The sequence below is a fragment of the Pinus tabuliformis genome, chromosome Q (assembly GCF_031772625.1).
Source record: "Pinus tabuliformis cultivar Carrire ecotype Pingquan chromosome Q, CPIR1, whole genome shotgun sequence".
Taxonomy (NCBI): Eukaryota; Viridiplantae; Streptophyta; class Pinopsida; order Pinales; family Pinaceae; genus Pinus; species Pinus tabuliformis.
Genome location: NC_142296.1, coordinates 524,087,509 through 524,109,298, shown reverse-complemented (window position 1 = coordinate 524,109,298; position 21,790 = coordinate 524,087,509). Strand labels below are relative to the sequence as shown.

Here is a 21,790-nt window from a genome sequence, read left to right as displayed (position 1 = left end):
ACCATAAATACAGAGATGCGATAACCATAAATACAGAGATGCAGCGGAAATAATACTTCATTAATGGAAAATACTGAAATATGCTTACAACCAGAAATGGAAATAAACCAGCTAGGGTGATGGTAGCTTATCTCTGAGAAGAGATGTGGTGGCTACATGCCTATGAACTGTTCTAAAACTATGTTACAATGAGGCTCGAAGGCCTATTTATTGTTGAGAAATAATGGAAAACCCTTCACATCCAGAAACCTAACCCTAGAAGATGAAACGCCAAATACAAACATTGGGTTAACTTTGGCATACGATCTCTTTTGTTCGATATCTTCAAAAAATATTTGATATGTAATAAATCGTTTAGACCATTCCCTCAAAACTTCTGCATATTATTTGTAAATAAGTTGTAGGATTTCTCGTCTTGAAAAACTATATGGAATATTGTTGAATTTTTGTTCCATATCTTTTGGTATAAATTCTCCATGCTTTGAAAATAAAAAATAAATCTTTCATCCATGACATTGCAGTATTTGATAATGGCCCAAACTATTGTTTATGACATACTTTTGAATAAAATGTAGGATCCTTTTCCAAATTTTCTTGGATTCTTGACAGAAGAAAATTACCCATTGAATGAAACATTTTGAAAGCCTTTCTACAGATAAATAAAGACCCAATATGATAATCATAACTTGACAATGTAGATTGCATGCACCCCACTAAATATGAAATTTGCATGATTTTATTCATTGACAAATATCTCTTCCTTTTCTCTAATGCAAACTTGAAATCCATATGTTTCAAGCAATATTTTTGACAGCATTCACTTGAAATGAGAGCGTTGATAGAACTTCTTCTCGTCAGATATTCTGCTCTACCCCTTGTATAACTAGAACGTCTTGGATTGATACGAAAAGTTCTACTCCTACTCCTCGATACAATATTTCCTAGCAACATCTCCATCATTGGATCATCATTTGTATAAGCATTTTCATCATCATCATGAGGAATGTTATCCTCACTATGATCATCTGTGCTTTTGAAATGCTGGCATGGATGATATTCTTCATCTTTCCATTCTTCAGTGCTACCCTCACATTCCTTAGAATTAGGAATATACATGGAAAAAAGATACCAAGTTCTTCTTCAAACCAGGAACATACATAACATCTCGCAAAGTGAGGGGAGCACCCGACTCCCTCTGAAAGGTAATTGTACAAACCCGGTAGCACTATACCTCCCATCATCACCCATCTCAATATTCATATAGGGATCCTTCTCCTCCAAGTCACTAAAGAGCTCCTTGTTACTAGTCATGTGGAAAGAAGCTCCACTTTCTAGGTACCATGCACTACCCATCATTGATGACACTATGCATGTGATGAGGGTAAACTCCAATTCGAATTGTGAGATGAGAGCCTCAACTGTCGCTCCTCCTAAGGACTTCTTCTTGGACTTCTTGAGTGGAAAATTTGTAGAAAAATGTCCCAGCTCATGAAAATGAAAGCATTTGACTTTCAACAAGTCCTTCTTCTTTCATCCATGACAAGAATCTGGTTTGGAATGGGATGCCTTCCCCTTCCATTTCTTTTCCTTACCTTCCAAGGCACAATTTTCCTCATTATCAGTCTTTGATGAGGATCCATCTCTGGTGCTCCTCTGAATCTCTTCCTGTACAAAATTTGACCACAATCGTTCCCAATTTGGAAGCTTCTCCCTCCCACTGATAGAGTCCTAATAACTGTGCCAACACTTTGGGAGTCCTAGAAGATCTAGGCTCACCATATCATCCTCAAAAATAGCAATCCCAACACTTCCAAACTCATCATGACAATGAGTGAACTTGGTCAAGTATTTCATAATTGAGTCACCCTTCTCCATCTTGATCTTTCTGAGTTTTTCCTTCAGTGCCAACTTCCTATGGTCACTGCCATTCTGAAATAGGTCTATCAATGCCTTCCACATTGAGTATGGAGTTTCCTTTTCATGGAGACTCGAGACAATGTGGTATCGAACTCCCTCAATGATAATCTGCCTCGCCTTTTCCACACACTTTCTCCACTCAGCCAGATCTTTACCATACGATGCTGGAGGCTTAGGAATGTCTTGATCAATGAATTCCTTGAGGCCAATGTCTTCCAACACTGCTTCCATCCTGTCCTCCCATGTTATGTAATTCGAGATGCCTTCCAAGGCATACTCAAGTCGCAACCCATAGAAAAATATATTGTTGATCTGAAGTATGAACTACAAATTGGATTTTCACCTACACAACAAACTCGAAATATCCTCTTCTATATTGTCTTTAGCTATGATACACTGTAGATTTTTTTCTTTATATTCAACAACTCATGTGATATACTAAAACATAAGACAATAATTTACTCTACTCTTTACAACGGAAACCAATAAGGATCGATGAAAACAATAATCAAAAAGAGGAAGAATATCAATCGCACATAACACAATATTTATCTAGGGAAAGAAACTACTCAAAACCCCGACTATCTATATTGCATTAACCAAAATATCTGAGATGAAAATAAAATGTTTGTTCACAAGCCCGCTCTAGCCAACACTTAGCCAATTTCGTTTCCTGCCAAGCCCCTACTTCCTTGCACAATTCCTCATAGAATCAACCCATATTTGGTTGGGAAATCCTTCATAACTGTGCAATCCAAACTTAGGTCCTCAACTGATTACATTCACCATCTGTACAACTCGAAAAATTATACAACTGATAATACATCCCTGCACTGTACTCTCAACTGGGTCTTCCTCTGGACTGACATGCATGAGTTATTTGTCAGTGAATATTCAGTTAACTAGTGTGGTACTAGTTGATGCACTGGTGCACTAATCCACTATTAGACCTCTACTAGTTCATCCAATAGTTAGAACTAGTTTAACTGACTATAACTCAGTTAGATTGATTTATCTAATTACAACTCCAAAGAACTCAACCTGGGCCCCTAAAATTTAGGGATCACTCTACATGACTCTATATAGACTTCCAACTCGAAATTCCTAAGTCAATTAAATCAATTTAACTTAATTAACTATTACTAGTTGCTATGAGAATAGAATTACAATTTTAATTTAAGGACAGACTAAATTGGAATTTCTTGTTGTTATTTTTAACAATTTCAAATAACATTATTGTTCTATGCCAATGCTTGAAAAAATGGGCTAGCAATAAAATGGCTTGGGCCATGTCAACCAAAATATCGACCTTGTCTCTACTCTTATTACCAAAAATGATGAGAAATTCCTTTCCAAGGGAATAAACACCTGACAACTATCATGGAATTGAACTTTTCATCCATTACCATCATTTGGGGGCATGATTCTACTGATTGATTCATTTTTAGGTTGGCCCATGATTACATATTCATGAGAAGGGATAGAGGGTTTCTCTACATGAGAAATGTAGGATGTGAATGAAGGAAAAAAAATTATGAGGGATGGATTAACGACCATGGTTTGAATGTGTAGATTAACGAATTGAACCCTTGAGACAACTACCAAATCAAACCAGTAGATGGATACATAGGAGAGTGATCCTAGGGTTTTAAATGTCGCCTACTCAAAATTTCAAAGATGAGGGACAATGAAAAAACTATAGATAAATTGGCATAGGAAGAAATGAAATGTATTTACAAAATTAGAACTATATGCTACAATGGATTTGACAAGGGGCTTTTTCTACCTCATGGGCAAAGCTAACATACCATAACGGAAAACTTGATAGGCTAGAGACTAGGGATGTTTTTGAGTGGGATAGGAGTTCGACTAGTTTTGATACCATGTCAGAGGTAACTCCCAAGTGATTTATTTTCCATTATATATTAATAAAATTTAAACTCATATTACCCATTTGTTCACTATATGAGATTCAATTCATCTTCATCTTCTTGAATATTTACAATTTTATTATTTACATGGTCAAAAATATTGAATGATTATGTCCAATAGATGAAATGTGTATACTTATGTGCTTGTATCCTAAATGGACAATATGGTATTTGGGATGTTTACTTATAATATGAAAGGGTAAATCTGGTTGCAATGGATGTATAACATTCATATGCCTACTTTTGGATCTTCATGTGCCCTAATGATATGTTTTTAGGAGAATAAGACTGTCAGACTTTAGTCTTCGTTATTGTTAATGTTCTTGATTGTTTTAGGTCTTTATTATATAGTAATTTATGAATAAGTATACAAGGAAGGTTAACCACCTTAGTGTCTTGGAGGGCTAGGATGGTTGGTTGGTTATGAAAAGATCTTAGTGAGTGTTAATCAGGAAGCTAGGCCTTTATTGGTAAGGAAAGAGAAGCCCCAAGTATACTACAAATATTATAAGGTTTTTTCAAGGTACATATTTAGATGTAAGATTCAAAACCTTGATTGCAAGGTGCATGCTCAAGGGAAGGAGCCTTCTTGTAACATCTAAGGCAAAGTGTTATAGAGTTCAATAAAGAACTCTTGACCTGGTTGGGATGAAAATGCATGAAGGATTCAAATGGGGGTAAGATTTGAACAATGGCCTCTTTGAATCCTCAAATAAACACTTGATACGAGATCGTGAGAAGGATAATTTTGGACATCTTCATGGTTAGTGAAGAATTTTTCAATCTCATGCTTCTCTATATATACCATTTCCTTTTCAAATCCCTTTTCAACCCTTACAAAAGGATGAGAAACCCCCTCTATAAGCCTACTTTTCCTTGGATAATTTTGGGGATTGATCACATGGTTTTAAAAATTTTGAAAATTTGAGGATTAGAAATTTAGCCTTAGTCCTTAGTCACATGGGTCGATGGAGAGCTATTGTTAAGTCCTTATAATACTAGTATATTCCCCTTATTGTTATTGTTAGTGTATCCCCCTATTTTTATTGTTGTGCCCATATATCCCCCATGTTGTTTTATATTTGACCCCATAGAATCCCATTATTGTTATTATGATGCCCTTACATTATTATTGTTATGTAGGCTCTGATTATATTGTGACCCCTTAGACTCCTATATATACCAAGGAGGTATTATCAGTTGAATCATCCAAGAATTTTTCATTTATGTAATGTAACGGAGGTTTCCCCCTCAAAGAGGATAATTTTAAGTCGTTAATCTATCTTTTCTTCTAGTTTGTGAGCTGGTTGCATAACATTTGGTATCCAAGCTTTCGATTCTAGGGATTTGCTGCTTCAAATAGGCCATCGTGGAATTTTCACTATAACTTTTTTATACCAATCCTTAGAAGCTGAAATTGTGACCACATGGAGCTGAAATATTGGTGAACTGCTTTCCAAAATTTCAGAACTTGGTTCACTATATTTTTAGATATATGGTCTGAAGAAGTTAGGGTTTCTTCATGCTCTAGAATTCAGTCTCAAACAGGTGACCGAGGGAAAATCATCATAAATTTTGCTTCAAGCATCGGATTAGAATTTTGTAAAGAGTTACATAAACAAAACAGACTGTAGCATCTCATGTATCAATTTTCAGAGCTGAATTTTGAAACAATGCCACATGGAATTCCGTACAAGTTCGCTCTATTAAAAGATTACATAATTAGGTCATTGTGGGATATTTGGCATAAATGTATCTTGAAGAATCCAATCTTAGTCTGACTCATGGTAGTGGAAAGAAGACTCATAAGGTTACCATAGGATGGAATTAAAAAACTTGGAGATCAAAAATTACAGAGATGCAACAAATTCAATATCGAGATCCTAAAAAGAAAGAAAAAAGAATGTATTTTTTAAAATTTTGCATAGCTTTTGTTTGAAAAATCAGTTTGAAGTGATTCAAAGGGAATATTGAAGCATAGATATCGGTATTTGGTTCTAAAATGCCTCTGAAACAAAATAATTTTACATCCATTAAGCTATCATAGAAATATACTATGACTCATGAACAGGAATATTTGCAACATGATATATCAAAATTACGCGATCAACTGCAACAAATTTCACTCTCACAAAGAGAAACCATAGATGAACTAAAAGGGGACATGGATGGCTTAAAAAGGGGCATGGAAGTTTTGAAGGATGGTTTAAAATCTTACATGGAAGATTTGAAGGATGGTTTAAAAGTAGACGTCGAAGCAATGATGAATGTCAAGATGGAAGGATTGACAAAGTTGCTGCAAGAAAGTCTTCCCAATGGTGACAATATAATCCATGAAAATATTGATGAGGACAAAAGGAATATGAATTATGATTTTAGAGACTCGAGTGTCGGGTTTAAGACCCACCACATTCCAAATATCGATATGAGGAAGTTCATGGCAAGGATTTGGTAACATGGATACTAGAGATGGAGCAATATTTTGATCTTCATGATGTGCAACACACACAGAAGGTACACACTACAACTTTATATTTAGAACCAAATTAGTTGTATGGTATCAATGGCTTTGTTCTCATAAACCACTTGTCACTTGGTCAATTTTAACAGAGGAAATGATAGAACATTATGAGGATACAAAGGGAAACACCTTCTTTAGAGAATTGATAAATCTCAAACAAAATGGTTCAACGATGGAGCACATTGAGGACTTATAAAAATTGAATATCAGGGTAACTGATATTCCAAAGGAGCATATTATTGATGTCTTCATAGGGACATTGAATGATAACATTCAACATGAGGTTTGCCTTTGGGAACCTGATTCATTGGAGAAGGCATTCAGGGCGGCAAGAAAAGTTGAAAGAAATATTATGGAAACATGGAAGTCTACCACTCACAACTACAAATATGGAAGTGTTGCTTCTCCTAACCCTCCACAACCTACAAGGTTGACACCACACAAATTGGAGGAGAAAAGAGAAAAAGGGATTTGTTACAGTTTTGGTAGAAAATGCACTAAAGGTCATAAGTGTGCTGAGAAGAAATTATTCTACATAGATTGTGAAGAGGAGGAAGAAAAGAAACAAGAAACATAAAAGGAGAGGCATATATAATAGGAACCAACCCCAAAAAAAGAAGAAATGAATCTAACCATATCTTGTAATGCATTGGCAGGAATTACTACTCCTCAAACTCTCAAGATAAAAGGATATATCAAAAAGAAAAAGGTAATAGTGTTGATTGATTTGGGTAGTACCCATAATTTTATTCATTGTAAGATAGGCAATGAATTGTATTGCTTCCTATATCCAACACCAGAGTGTCAAATGATGCTTGCAAATGGAGGAACTATAAATTGCTCTGAAAAGTGCCATAATATCAAGCTAACCATGGGGGAATATGTATCAAATAGTCCAATATTTCCGTTCCAATGGGTGGTGTTGATGTTGTATAAGGAGTCCAATGGTTACAATATTTGGGGATGATAAATTTTAATTTTCAAGAACTTTTCTTGAATTTTTTTTGGGAAGGAAAGGAATTTGAATTAAGGGGTATCATATGGAAACAAGGAAATATAATCAACTCTAATGGAATGAAAAATATTATGAAGAAAAAAAATGGGGTGTAATTGAACAATTATGCACACTGGAGGTTCAAACATCGAAATCATCCATTACTCCAAATCTCCAAAAGTCTTGGACAATCATTTCAAGGTATTTGATACTCCCAAAGGCCTCCCACCTATTCATTATCATGATCATGTTATTCATTTGATTCCAGGAAGTGTTCCTCCAAACATTATACCTTATAGTTATCCCTATGCCCAAAAGAGAGAAATTGAATGTATGGTTGCAGAAATGCTAGAAGCTGGTATAATTCAACCCAATCAAAGTTATTTCTCTACTCCAGTAGTATTGGTGCACAAGAAGGATGGATCATGGCGTATGTGTCTGGATTATAGGGAGCTCAAAAAGATCACTATTAAAGATAAATTTCACATTCCTGTCATTGATGAATTTTTGGATGAATTACATGGATAAATTTACTTCACAAAGTTGGATCTTCGTTCAGGATATCAACAAATTAGAATGAATATTGAGGACATTCCAAAACAACATTCAAAACTCATGAGGGTCATTATGAATTTTTGGTCATGCTTTTTGGCATTACTAATGCACCTTCCACATTTCAAGGTTTGATGAATTCCATTTTCAAACCATTCCTTAGAAAATTTGTGTTAGTATTTTTTGATGATATAATAATCTATAACAAGTCTTGGAAGGATCATGTTCAACATGTTGACAGGGTGCTCAAACTATTGGAGGAGAAATAATTATATGGAAAAAAAATCCAAATGTTTCTTTGGAGTACATGAGGCGTAATATTTGGGTCATATTGTATCTCATAAGGGTGTTAAGGTAGAACCTAACACAATTAAATCCATTAAGGAATGGAAAACCCCCACAACCATAAAGAATCTTCATGGATTTCTCGGGTTGATAGGGTATTATCGTAATTTTGTTAAGAATTATTGGAGAATAGCAGCACCTCTAACAACATTACTGAAGAAAGATGAATTTTCTTGGACTCTAGAAGGCCAAGCATCGGCCTTAGCAACGTCAGAATTCACAAAAACCTTTATTGTGGAATGTGATGCCTCAGGAAATGGAATTGATGTTGTATTAATGCAAGAAGGAAGACCCATTGCTTTTGAAAGTTGTCCAATAAAAGGAAATTATTTACACAAACTTATTTATGAAAATGAAATTTTGGCAATAGTACATGCAAGGGATGAATGGAAGAATGATGAAGAGGTGTGGACACTCATTCAAAATTTGTAGTAAGATCCTAGTACATCTGAGACATTTAGCTAGAAATATGACTCATTATGGTACAAATATCACTTATATATTTGTAAGAATTCCCAATTCAAAAAAAGTATTCTTTTGGAATTGCACACCTCCCCCTTAGGAGGGCACTCAGGATTTTAAAAACTTACAACATAGTCAAGATGGAATTTTTTTTGGATGGCCTTAAATTTGATATTCAAAATTTTGTGGCAAAATGTTTGGTTTTCCAACAAACTAGAGTTGAGGGAATTAAGACCCCATGTTTGTTACAACCTCTAGTTATTCCAAGTCAACATTGGGGGGAGGTCTCAATGGATTTTATCACAGGTTTACAAAATTCTGAAGGAAAGAGTGTGATCATGGTGGTAGGTGATATACTTAACAAGTATGCACACTTTTGTGCATTATCTCATCCTTTTAAAGCCAGTACAGTTGCTACTGCATTTATGGAAATAATACAAAAGCTACATGGAAACCTGAAGGTTATTGTATGTGACAAAGATCCCATTTTCACTGGAAATTTTTGGACGAAATTATTTTCTTGTCTTGGTACTAAATTATCTCATTTCTCATCTTATCATCCTCAATCTAACGAGAAAACTGAGATAGTGAACAAATGTTTGGAAGGATATCTTCATTGCTTTGTATCCGATAAACAAACACAGTGGGTCAAGTGGTTACCTCTAGATGAATGGTGGTATAACACTTCTTTCTATACTGCAACAAAAATGACCCCATTTATGGCACTTTATGGATATCATCCAACATCCATCTTATCATCTTTAAGAGAAAATTATAAGGTTCAAGCATTAGAAGATCACATTGAGCATCAACAACAAGTTATGTAACTCTTAAAGGATAACCTCACTCTGGCACCTAATCAAATGAAACAACAAGCAAATCAACATCAAAGTGAAAGAAGTTTTCATGTAGGAAAATGGGTAATTTTACAGTTACAATCATACAAACAAATGTCCCTCAAGCAAGCTAAGAAGGATAATAAATTATCACCCAAGTATTATGGTCCCTACAAGGTGTTGCAAAAGATTAGTACTATGGAATACAAATTGGAGTTGCTTGCATCTTCTTGAGTACAACCAGTTTTCCATGTTTCATGCTTCAAGAAGGTTATCAATGTCAATATCCTAGTTGAAACAGTGTTGCCAAAACTTGACGAAGAAGGAAAAATCATCTTTGAATTTGAGCAGTCACGGAAACAAGAACCTGATGGCTATGAAATCGATTAATTTCAGAGTATCTCATTAAGTGGAAGAACTTACCCACTAAAGGTCCACATGTGAGGTTGAGAATTTTGATACAAAAACATCTGGAACTACTCAAGCATTGAGGACAACACTTTTTTGAAGGAGAGGGGCATGATAGGTCCCTATAATACTAGTGTATTCCCCTTATTGTTAGTTTTAGTATAGCCCCCTATTGTTATTGTTATGCCCATGTATCCCCCATGTTTGTTATTGTTGTGCCCCATAGAATCCCACTATTGTTATTGTTGTGCCCTTACATTATTATTGTTATGTAGGCTTTGATTATATTGTGACCCCTTAGACTCCTATATATACCAATGAGATCTTATCATTTGGATCATATTAGAATTGTTCATTTATGTAATGTAAAGGAGGTTTCCCCCTCGAAGAGGATAAGTTTTTAGTCATTGATCTATCTTTTCTTCTATTTTGTGAGTTGGTTGCATAACAACTATGAGTTAGATCTAGGTGAAAGAGGTGCCCAATTTTAAAAGGACAAGAGATAGAGAGTTGGATATCAAGGTATAGATCCTTCAATTATTAGGCCTCCAGAGATCGAGATATCAACTAGAAAGTTTTTACCTCGATATAAATAGATCACAAACATATTTGAGTTAAAGAGATTAATTTATGATATGTATTTCCTATTAATGGGTGTTGGGGCTATTGTATTTCAAGATGTTGTGATTTGCATGATACTACATAAATACTTGATACTGATAAATCCTAACACGACCATTGAATAATAAGGAATTTCCAATCAAATCACAGTGGTTATTGACTTTTGAAGACTGGATGTTGGAATGTCGACATATCAAGTTTCATCTATTGAACCATATTGTAAACATCGGTTACCACAAAACCATGATATTGATTGACTTGGTATGTCTATTTACTAATAGATATATTTACATTGGTCAATATATTAATTAATTACTCACCAATATATAAATTATAATTTTAACCTAGCCATTTTTTTTTGCTAATTTCGAAAATAAATTACTCAACAATCTATATATATATCTATTATATTAAATTTTTCTTTTTAATAAAAAATAACTAATTTGCTACTTTTAGCTAATTCTTAAACGATCTATAAATACTTATTTATATAGCATATAAAGCATATATGACATGAAAAAACAACACTGCAGGTGTTCAATTGGATTTGGGTTATATAACTTTTGGGATTGTGAAGTATTTAAAGGAGTTCATCTAATTATTTTGTTTTATCTTCAGGTTTCTTTTTAGTAATCTAGTGACACAATTAATTGTGATTTTCATTATTTAAATTGAGTTTTTGAATACATAAATAGATTCAACATTCTAAAACAAAATTGCAGAACAAGATGATGGAAACTGCACAATTTAAATTCACAATTTTAACAAATTTTTTCTCAACTTTATATAATATTAACAAAAAAAACACAACATAAAAAAATTAAATTATAGGTAAAAAAATAAACAAATTAATTTAAAGAAAAATAGTTTAACCGACTCACTTACAAACCTGAACTCAAACTCATTTATATTTAATTATGAAAAAATAATATCAAACTAATAATATAAACCTAAACCTGAACTCAAACTCATTTATATTTAATTATGAAAAAATAATATCAAAATAATAATATAAACCTATACCCTTATAGTTTCCATTAAAAAAAACATATTTTTTATTATAATATTCCAAACATGTATTCTATTTTAAAAATAACTACATGTATGCTATTTTAAAAGTAACTATTTTTAATTGGCAAAAAATAATTAGAATAAGTTAACCAGTGAAACAAATCCTTTATAGGAAGTTGAATTTTTTACTCAAAACATTTTGGCATTGTATTTTTTATTTTTTTAAATTTAAATTTCAGATGAAAATTTTAACTACCCACCTTTTAAAAATTACTCACCAATCTATAAATAATTTTATTAAATTTATTAAAAAAATAATAATTCAATTAACCAGGTTGGGTAATTCTGAAAATAAACTACTCAACAATCTATATATAATTTTCCATATTAAAATTTACCACTTTTAACTAATTCCAAACCTTAGTTACGGTCAACAAGCACTCTACCTTCAAAATTTAAAACTTCCTTATTTAACCGACCAGAAACTTTTTAATGGGCACGTCGCCATCTTATCATGTGGCCACGGTCTTTATATATATAGGCGCACCCTATTGACTAAAAAGTCGTTCAACCATCGACGATCCTCCACAGTCCGCGCCTCGATACAGGATTCAATTTGTGGCGTTTTGGTATTTCAGCGAATCAGATTTTAGGGTTGTCTCTGCACTATTACTTGGGAATTAGCTCACAAATTGGATTTTTTACAACACTTCTGTATTTGCCTCTTTAATACGGTCGGTAAGTCGCTTTCTCTATTACTCTCTTACTGCGATTATTTGCGTATGTGTTTTTGTATAATTCAGATTTTATGTTTTCATGACATGGATTGTGTGTAGGCAGTGCTTTAATATGGATTCAGAGCAGGGGAAGCTCTTCATTGGTGGGATATCATCGTACACAACAGAGGAACGATTGAAAGATTATTTCAGCAACTTTGGAGATGTCTTGGAAGTAGAGATTAAGAAGGACAGGATCACAGGCAGGCTGCGGGGATTTGGCTTTATTGTCTTTGCAGATCCAGCTGTGGCAGACAGGGTTCTCTTAGAAAAGCACAACATTGATGGCCGAATGGTAACTTGCCTTTCTGTTTTGTTCTCTTGATCAGTTTGAAGATGTTTTTACAAATGATGACTTTGTTCACATTTTTTTGTTTTTTTATCAAAAACATAGGTGGAGGTTAAAAAAGCAATTTCCAGAGATGAGCAGCATAGGAGCAATACAGTTGGTAATGGTAGCCGTGGCCAAAGCAGGACAAAGAAAATATTTGTGGGTGGCTTAGCACCTACTGTCACTGAGAATGACATGAGAAATTATTTTCAACAGTTTGGCACAATTATCCATGCAGCTATAATGTTTGATCCCATAACTCAAGCATCTAGAGGGTTTGGCTTCATCATCTATGACTCAGAAAATGCTGTGGCTTTAGTTCTACAAAATCCTTTTCATCAGCTCAATGGAAAGATGGTAGAAGTCAAACAAGCAATTCCCAAGGTGTTCCCTAATGGTAGACAAGGTAATTTCGGTGCCAGCAATGCCCACGGCTTCAATTCAACTCTTGTTCCTCCAGTGAACAGTAGCTATGGTTACTCTTCGTATGGAGCCAGTGGGTACAATACTCCTAACTATGGAAGTGGTGCAGGATATGGACCTGCATTCAATGGAGGTAATTATGATAACACTACTTTTATGAACAATAATCGTAGCTATGTTGGAGTTCCCATTAGCTATGGGGTCCCTACAACCATGGTTTATGGAAGCACAGATAGCTCTGCTGGATATGGAGGCAGTGGGAGTGGGAGTGGGAGTGGCAGTGGCAGTTATGTTGGATTCCCCATTAACTATGGGGTTCCTACACCCATAGTTTATGGAAGCACAGATAGTTCTGTTGGATATGGAGGCGGAGGGAGTGGGAGTAGGGATGGTGGGATAAGTCAGTATGGGGCACCTCAAGTTGACAATGGACACTCAAATGACAGCAACGCTGGTTATGCAGAACAAACCGGTGGATATGAAACAGGATTTGCTGCTCCACATGGCTAAGATCAATTCAGAATTTCAGAATTAAATATAAACTGCAGATTTTAATATGCTATTGTTATTTATGAATTTTGTATATTCTTTATTTTCAGTTTCATAATTTTTATTGTTATTTATAATTTCTGTATATTCTTTATTTTCAGTTTCATAACTTTATTTTGGGCTGTGTTTTTCAAATTTTTATTAGTTTTTTAATTTTATAATGATAAATTTTGTATCCGAGACATTGTCGTGATTCCATTAGAATTTTGTTTCGCTTTTATGTGGTTTTGATGACAAGTAACGTTTGATATTTGGGTGATTTTAGTTTTTATATGAAAGTAAGGTATAATGAGTTCTCCCTTTTTATTTGTTTATTTGATTAATATTTTAAGAATGAAATTAGAATAATTAATAATATTATGTTGTGATATTTTTATTTATGGATATCGATTGCATAAGTTAATTGGAATCAATATCTATAAGTTGCAATTAACAAATTTAAGATTAGAGTGACCTTATAACATAAGCTCATTTGTACTTCTCTAAGCCATTGTTTAAGTTGTACAAGTAGATCACGATTAAATGGGTTTCTTAACTCATTTATAAAGTTATATATTGAGTACTCTTTTTACAGCTTTCTTGCATAAAGTTAAATGGGTTTCTTAACCCGTTTATCAAGTTAAATATTGAGTACCTTCTTTGCAGCTTTCTTCTAGATAAATCATCCTCTATATGTGGACACAGACATCCGCATCTAAGTGCACATTGATTTGAAAGCCCCATTAGATTTAAGAACAATAAGAAAAATGATAATTAATTGGAAGTGTGAACAAAGATAACTTTGCTGATGCTTCTTTCATAAAGACTAACACTTAGGAGTTGTTTGTGGAGAGTTGGAAGGTTGGGTGGATAGAGTTGAGGTTGGGTGGAAGGTTGGGTGTTCTTATGAAATACTAGACTATTTGAAAGTTTGATGGAGCTCTGGTTGTCGGCATTGATCACTATTGCAACCTCTTGTTCTTCTCCAACATCAAGGAGAAGTCTCCTCAACCAAACTGCTATGCATGTTGCTGCATGCATAGCTTGATATTCAACTTCCGCAGAAGACAAGGATATTGTGTTCTGCTTTTTGTTGCTCCATGTAATGACCCCGGATCCAATGCATAAATGCATAGAATGTTATGGATCGTCTGTCATCTACATTTCCAGCCCAATTAGAGTCTGAAAAACCTGTCAATATAACATTACATGAATCAGTATAAACAATACCAAAATCTAAGGTTCCCTGGAGATACCTTAAAACACCTTTTGCTACAACCCAATGGTTCTCAAGGGGATTTGACATAAATTGGCTCAATGCACTCACTGCATAAGCCAAATCTGGCCTAGTTGTAGTCAAGTAGATTAGACTCCCAACCAGTTGTCTATACAAAGTCACATCTGCCTCCTTAGATCCATCATCATTCTGAAGCTTTAAATTCTGTTGTAAAGGTACTGTTGCAACTTTGCACCAATCCATTCTAAACTTTTCCAGTAAGCTCTTGAAATAATTACTCTGTAACAGAAAAGTTTTTCCACAATCCCTCCAAGCTTCCAAACCCAAATAGTAATGTAGCTCTCTAAGGTATTTCATCTTAAAGACTTGTGACATCTACTCTTTGATTTCTTTAATGAGATTATCAGTCCATACGGTGCTTTCTTTAACTTGCAACCTAAATATTCTTCACCCTGTTTGACAAACCCCTCAGGTTGCACTATGTAGACTTCTTCTTTTAAGTCCCCATTTAAAAAATCAGAATTACCATCTAGCTGGTGAATCATCCAATGGTGTTTGGTAGCTAGAGAAATTATCATTTTGATTTTGTTTAGTTTAGCTACAGGGGCAAATGTCTCATCATAATCTATACCTTCTTGTTGCGAATACCCCTTTGCAACCAACCTAACTTTATATTTATCAATGCTCTCATATGCTTTAAATTTAGGCTTATATAGCCATTTGCATCCTATGGGTTGTTTGCCTTCAAGTAGTTTAACTAAATCCCAAGTTTTGTTTTTGAGGATTGATTCATATTCCTCTTCCATAGCGACTCTCCATTCACTATATTAACTGGCTTCTTTACAAGTAGAGGGTTCAATAACATTAATCATACTAGTTATAAAAGAATTTTCCCTATATCTTGCTGGCAACTAAACCTTCCTACATCATCTTCTTTCCCTTCCTGTTGCTGTTGCTACTCATTGTTGTCACCTGATTCATCACTTCCTTCTTCCACCAACAAGGGCACATGCCATTCTTCATTAGCACTCTCATGGATTCCATCATTAACCTATTCATGAAACACTACATCTCTGCTCGTAAAAAATGTATGAGTAAAGGGATTAAACAAATTGTAAGCCTTAAATTTTGTACAATACCCAACAAAAATACATTTGATGGCCTTTGAATTTAGTTTATTTCTATCTTCCTTTGGGACTTGAGCAAAGGCTTTAGAGCCAAAGACTCTCAAATGCTTAACTGCAAGCTTATAGCCAAATAAAGCTTCAAAAGGAGTTTTGAAATCTAAACTTCTTTTTGGACTCCTATTATTTAGATATACAATAGTATTAATTGCTTCAGTCCAAAACCCATTAGAAAGATTCTTACCTTTTAACATATTGTGAGCACACTCCACAAGGGTTTTGTTCTTCCTCTCTGCAACCCCGTTTTGTTGAGGATTGTAGGGTACTGTAAACTGTCGTTATATCCCATTATCTTTGTATTATTTGAGGACATAAGCTTTCTTGTACTCTGCCCCTTGATCAAAGCAGAGAATCTTGATGCTTTTACCTATCTTCTTTTCAACCTTACTTTTGAACTCCTTGAAGTATTCAAAAGTGTGTCTCTTCTTCCTGAGGAAATACACCCAAGTAAATCTAGTACAGTCATCAATAAATAATAAAAAATAGTATGCACCGCCTAACAACCTTGTTTGCATAAGGCCGCATAAATCTGTGTGTACCAGCTCGAGTATATCTCTCCTCCTTCTATCAGCATTCACAAGAAATTCATCTTTGTGGAACTTTCCCAGTGCACATGCATCACAATCAATATGAACAAGTTTTAAAACAGGAAGACCTTCGACCATACCTCTTTTCAATAATAGCAGCAGATCATTAAAGTTAATATGGCCGAACCTCTAATGCCGCAAGTCGACTGTAGTCATGGCAGATGATGTCAGTCCCTGATGTGTTGCACTTTTGACATTTAGCTTATACAATCCTCCCATACGAATACTTGATGTAATAGGCTTCATATGATGCAATAGGTCTTTAATAACACAATATGATTTATAAAACTCTACCTTGAGATTCTAATCAGTTTTCGTAGAGACAGAGATTAGATTCTTTTTTATCCTGGGTACATATATAACATTATCAATATGTCTAATATTTCCATTAGGCAAAGCAACATAAATATTACAATAACTTTTTAATTTGGTACTCTCTATCATCGCCAATATAGATGTTTGCTCCACTGTTGGTCTCTTTGAAGTCTTCAAACCACTGTCTAATCCCTGTCATGTGGATGGATGCACCTGAGTCCACAAACCAGGTATTTTCATCATCATCCTTAGCCGAAAGCGCAGAGTCAGATATGAACAGTCTAAGTTTCTGACTTTGTGCCTCATTAGAAAAATGATCTACATGTTGTTTATGTCTCTTCCAGCCTTCATCAAACTTCTTCTTCATGCAATATCTGGCTATATGCCCAGTTCTACCACAATAAAAACATTTGGTCGCAGAGGAATTTATATTGAAAGACGTACCATGAGGTTGGGGCATCTTTCTCTATGGGGTTTCAAAGCTCTTCTGTGTTGCATTTGGCTTTCCTCTGAAGGGCTTCTTCTTCACCATTAAGGCCAAATCTGAACTCTAAGGTTTATGAGTCAGCTACCTTTCCTCCTCTTGCATGAGGATCCCTGACAATTCTTCAAACCCGGGGTATTTTTCTCTTGCATTCAACTCAGTGATGAAAATCTGATACTCGTTAGTCATACCATTCATGGTAATCATGAGCAAATCTATATCTGACACAGATTCACCGATAACACCCAGCTTGTTCTTGAGCTCCTTGATCCGCGAAATAAATGCTACAACTATCTCATTCTCCTCCATCTTGATGGATAGAATCTTGCTCTTCAAGAACAACAATCGATTGGTGTTATTGACCTCATAGAAATCCTTGAGTGTCTTCCAGATCTCTGGTGCAGTCTTGCTAATCACGAATACGGGGAATAACACAATATTTGACCGACAATTTCAGGAGCATTCTTACCTTAGTCTCCCACTTGTCCCTGTCTTGGATTGTTGTTGTTGTTCCTCCTGTAGTTAGGTTCAGCTTCACCTCATCATTATTCACAATTTCCCATGCATTGTGTCCCTCAAGCAGGGTTTGCAACTTAAATTTCCAACCAAAATAATTGGATCCATCCAGCTTGTTATTCTCATTGAGGTATGCTTCTACTAACTGATTATTCATCTTGAATAAAAAACTTCAACCCCAACAACTTAAAAAAACAACCCCAGATATTCAAAACTACTGCAAATGTCAGATCCAATGAAAACTGAGCCTAGATCCCCTTTTTTTTAAGAGATCACTTCAATTCTTTCTTAATAAAAAAATTCCCCATTTATCAAATAATAAGCCCCCCTTTTTTAATTAAAGAATTAAATTAAAAAAATACTTTTAATTTAAAATACTTTAATTAAATTCTTAATTTAAAAAAAATCCAAACTCCTTTTCTACTTGATCGTCGTCCTTTCAAAACGCAGCAACAATTATTTCTCCACCAGCCCAATCACTGCTTTTTTCTCATGTAATGATCTGATATCACATTGGAACCCACTGTGGGGAGGAGGAGGAGAAGCAAACTAAAAAAAAACTCTCTTCTCCGGCTGTGTAAGGGATCTCGACCTCTGTCAGTAGCAAAAAAAATAACACCCTCTTCAGACTTCGTTAGATTCAACATCAGCAAATAGATTCAGACTCAACGACTTCGACTCTTTTCAAAGCTTGAGCCCACGCGCAGTGTTCCTCAACCTTCTCCCACGATAGTATCTACGATCTCTCATAGGAAACATCGGCCACCAGGCAAGAGATCTAAATGAATTCCAGGCAAGGGATCTTGGCCTCCCCTTCCAATATCTCGACCTCCTCTGATACCACCATGACTTTCAAACGAAGGCTAAAGAAACTGTACAATTCATTCCCAAAAGAACAATCGTGGTGACAATATCACAATAGCAGGAAGTTTCAACGCGACTTCTCCTCGGCCTTATGTACACTTGTTCCCAATAAATCCATGTAACATGAAGACAACATCTCCTTGCAGCCTCCACACACCTCCAATCCACAGGATTCTCATCGTAGCAGCAGGCACGCTCAGCCTCAAGCTCCTTCACCCATTGATTGATAGCGGCTCAGCCTCCCACTATTGCGGCAGTGATCCCAAAATGCTGGTGCAGCACAAAAAAAATTGCAGCCTCCTCCTCGACAGTCTCAGCCTCCTCCACAACAGTCCTTCAGTGATCCAAAAATGGATTCAACTCCAAATAAACCAAATCCATGGCGGCCTCTACTTGTTTGCCACCTCTTCACCGCAGACTTCCCCCTCTTCATGGTCGGCGCAAGTCAAGAATGGTCTACTCGTGTCATTCTTGAAAATAAAAATCACGTAAGGCCATAACTGAATCAACGTGGCTATCGCCCTTAAAAATGCGTTGATCGCCCTCCAACCATGCCTGTCAAATTTATGCCTCCACTCAAGGTTACAAGCTATCCTCATCCTTGAAGCTCTGATACCATGTCAAAAATATAAGAATAAACTTTATTGAATCAAACCTAAGCAGCTCACAAGTGTGGGACACCACTTGGAGACTGCCTCTGCAGAACGCGCTCTATCTTACATGCATCACATGAGAGATATATATAATTTACACAGAAATTGGGAAGTTGAAACAACACCCTAGAAAATAGGAACAAACTCCTAATCTAATTTTTGGTTTGAACCGTCACTCCATTAAGACATTTTTTCATTAATCTCAACAAAAAACAATTTCCAAAAATGAGCAACATAGGAGCAATACAGTTGCTAATGGTAGTCATGGCCAAATTAGGACAAAGAAAATATTTGTGGGTGGCTTAGCACCTACGGTCACTGAGAATGACATGAGAAATTATTTTCAGTAGTTTGGGGCAATTATCCATGTGGCTGTAATGTTTAATACCATAACTCAAGCACCTAGAGGGTTTTGCTTCATCATCTATGACTCAGAAAATGCTGTGGATTTATTTCTACAAAATCCCTTTCATCAGCTCAATGGAAAGACAATAGAAGTCAAACAAGCAATTCCCAAGTTGTTCCCTAATGGTAGAGGAGGTAATTTTGGTGCCAACAATTATCACAACTTCAATTCAACTCTTGTTCCTCCAGTGAATAATAGTTATGGTTACTCTTCATATGGACCCAATGAGTACAATACTCCTAATTATGGAAGTGATGTAGGATATGGACCTGCCTTCAACGAAGGTAACTATGATAACACTAATTTTATGAACAATAATCATAGCTATGTTTGAGTCCGGAGTGGTGAAACTTGTGCAACTGGATGGAATATTGGTACCAGGATGGATGAATGGTGCACGCATGAAACCTTTCCACCAACACAACACCGAATTTTATAGTTGATGAGGTCTTTGAAAAGGGCCTATAGGTAGGTTTAGATTCAGTATGAATAATTCAGTCAAGCAGTCAGTCCGCTTACTTCTTTATTTTCAATACAATAATTCTCATGTGTCATTTCAGTTGCGGTACCTATGCCACCTCACCGCAATCGACAGTGGTCGGGGAGGTCAATCACACGTTTCACAAGTCTTATCCACCGTACTCAACGTCTTTTCCGTAATAATTAGGTAATAATACCCCTCTTAGGTAAATTTCAGTAGAATATTTTCTCGTTATGGAAAGAGTTAACTAATAAAAGCTGCCATTACAGTCACATTATTACCCATCCGCTCCACTTTGTAATTTTTCTGTCATACATCATCCGAGTCAGGTACATCTCAACCAGTGACAATTTAACATGAACGATTCTACATAGGGAAATTTGTCGTGGTAATTAGTTAGCGAGTCTAGTCAGAAATGTTGTGTCGAAGCTGGTCTACTTAATTTACATGGATATGTAGGAATTTTCAAAATTTCCAATTTAGGTGACATAATTGTTCGAGTCTCGGTTCAAACCTCAAAAATGTCGCTAAATCACTCCCTATCAGCCTCTTTTAACTGTTGTATATTAGCAACGCATAAGAATGACGAAGATAATCTCAGTTCTTGAAGAAAAATTAATTGAACGAATTATTGTTTTGGAATCATTATATGGGAAATATGACAAGGCAACGCTGGTAGACAATGACCTTTCAGATTGCTTCTAGTTTCCAGCACTCAAGAGAGGTATATACATAAGAAGTGCCAAAGGATGATGGCACAATGGCAACGAAGATCAAAGTAAAATTTTGGGCACTCTAGCGGTCAACATTGATTAATTTAAGGAGTCTTCTGGTCTTCAGACCATCTTTTGCTACAATGCAATGCACTAAACTTATGGTGAGTAGGGTGCATGGTGGTTCACTCTAGTTAGACAAGGAATATAAAATTCATGTGGAGGACATTCAGCACCTCACCAGAATCTTAGCAACAGGAGATGCAGTGTTGAAAACGTTCCAAACAGGTCAAAGCGAGATAAGAAAGAGGGGGAGAATGATTATTACAGCAAGTAAAACACCAAGCGCAGTGAAAAGGGCTTTAAAATAGATTTGATCAACAAATACCACATCAGATTCACCTACTACATCATTTCAATGAATGTAATGTGACACTTCTCTAGAAATGAGTGCACGTTAGACACCATATCAGTTGCGGAGCACTATTGCGAAGGAATTTTTGCTAAATTGGTCTACATTTCTGCTGAATGAGTTATTTGAATCTTGCGATGATGTCTACAAACGAAGCACAAAAATCATTTTCGAGTATTTGATTATGTCCTTGGTGATGTGGAAATGGTGCCCGCTAGTAGGGAGGGACCTCGTGGAAATCACAGATGAACAACCACTAGGGCTTAGGTACACACCATGGAG

At 35.5% G+C, this 21,790-nt stretch overlaps 1 protein-coding gene across 1 annotated transcript; it reads left to right on the top strand.

Moving 5' to 3' along the window:
• The first annotated feature begins 12,447 nt into the window (after window positions 1-12,447).
• On the top strand, window positions 12,448-13,638 carry LOC149220512 (heterogeneous nuclear ribonucleoprotein 1-like). The gene is made up of 2 exons (XM_089387122.1): window positions 12,448-12,669; window positions 12,769-13,638. The coding sequence occupies exons 1-2, from the start codon at window positions 12,448-12,450 to the stop codon at window positions 13,636-13,638; spliced, it is 1,092 nt and encodes a 363-aa protein (XP_089243248.1).
• Window positions 13,639-21,790: the final 8,152 nt, after the last annotated feature.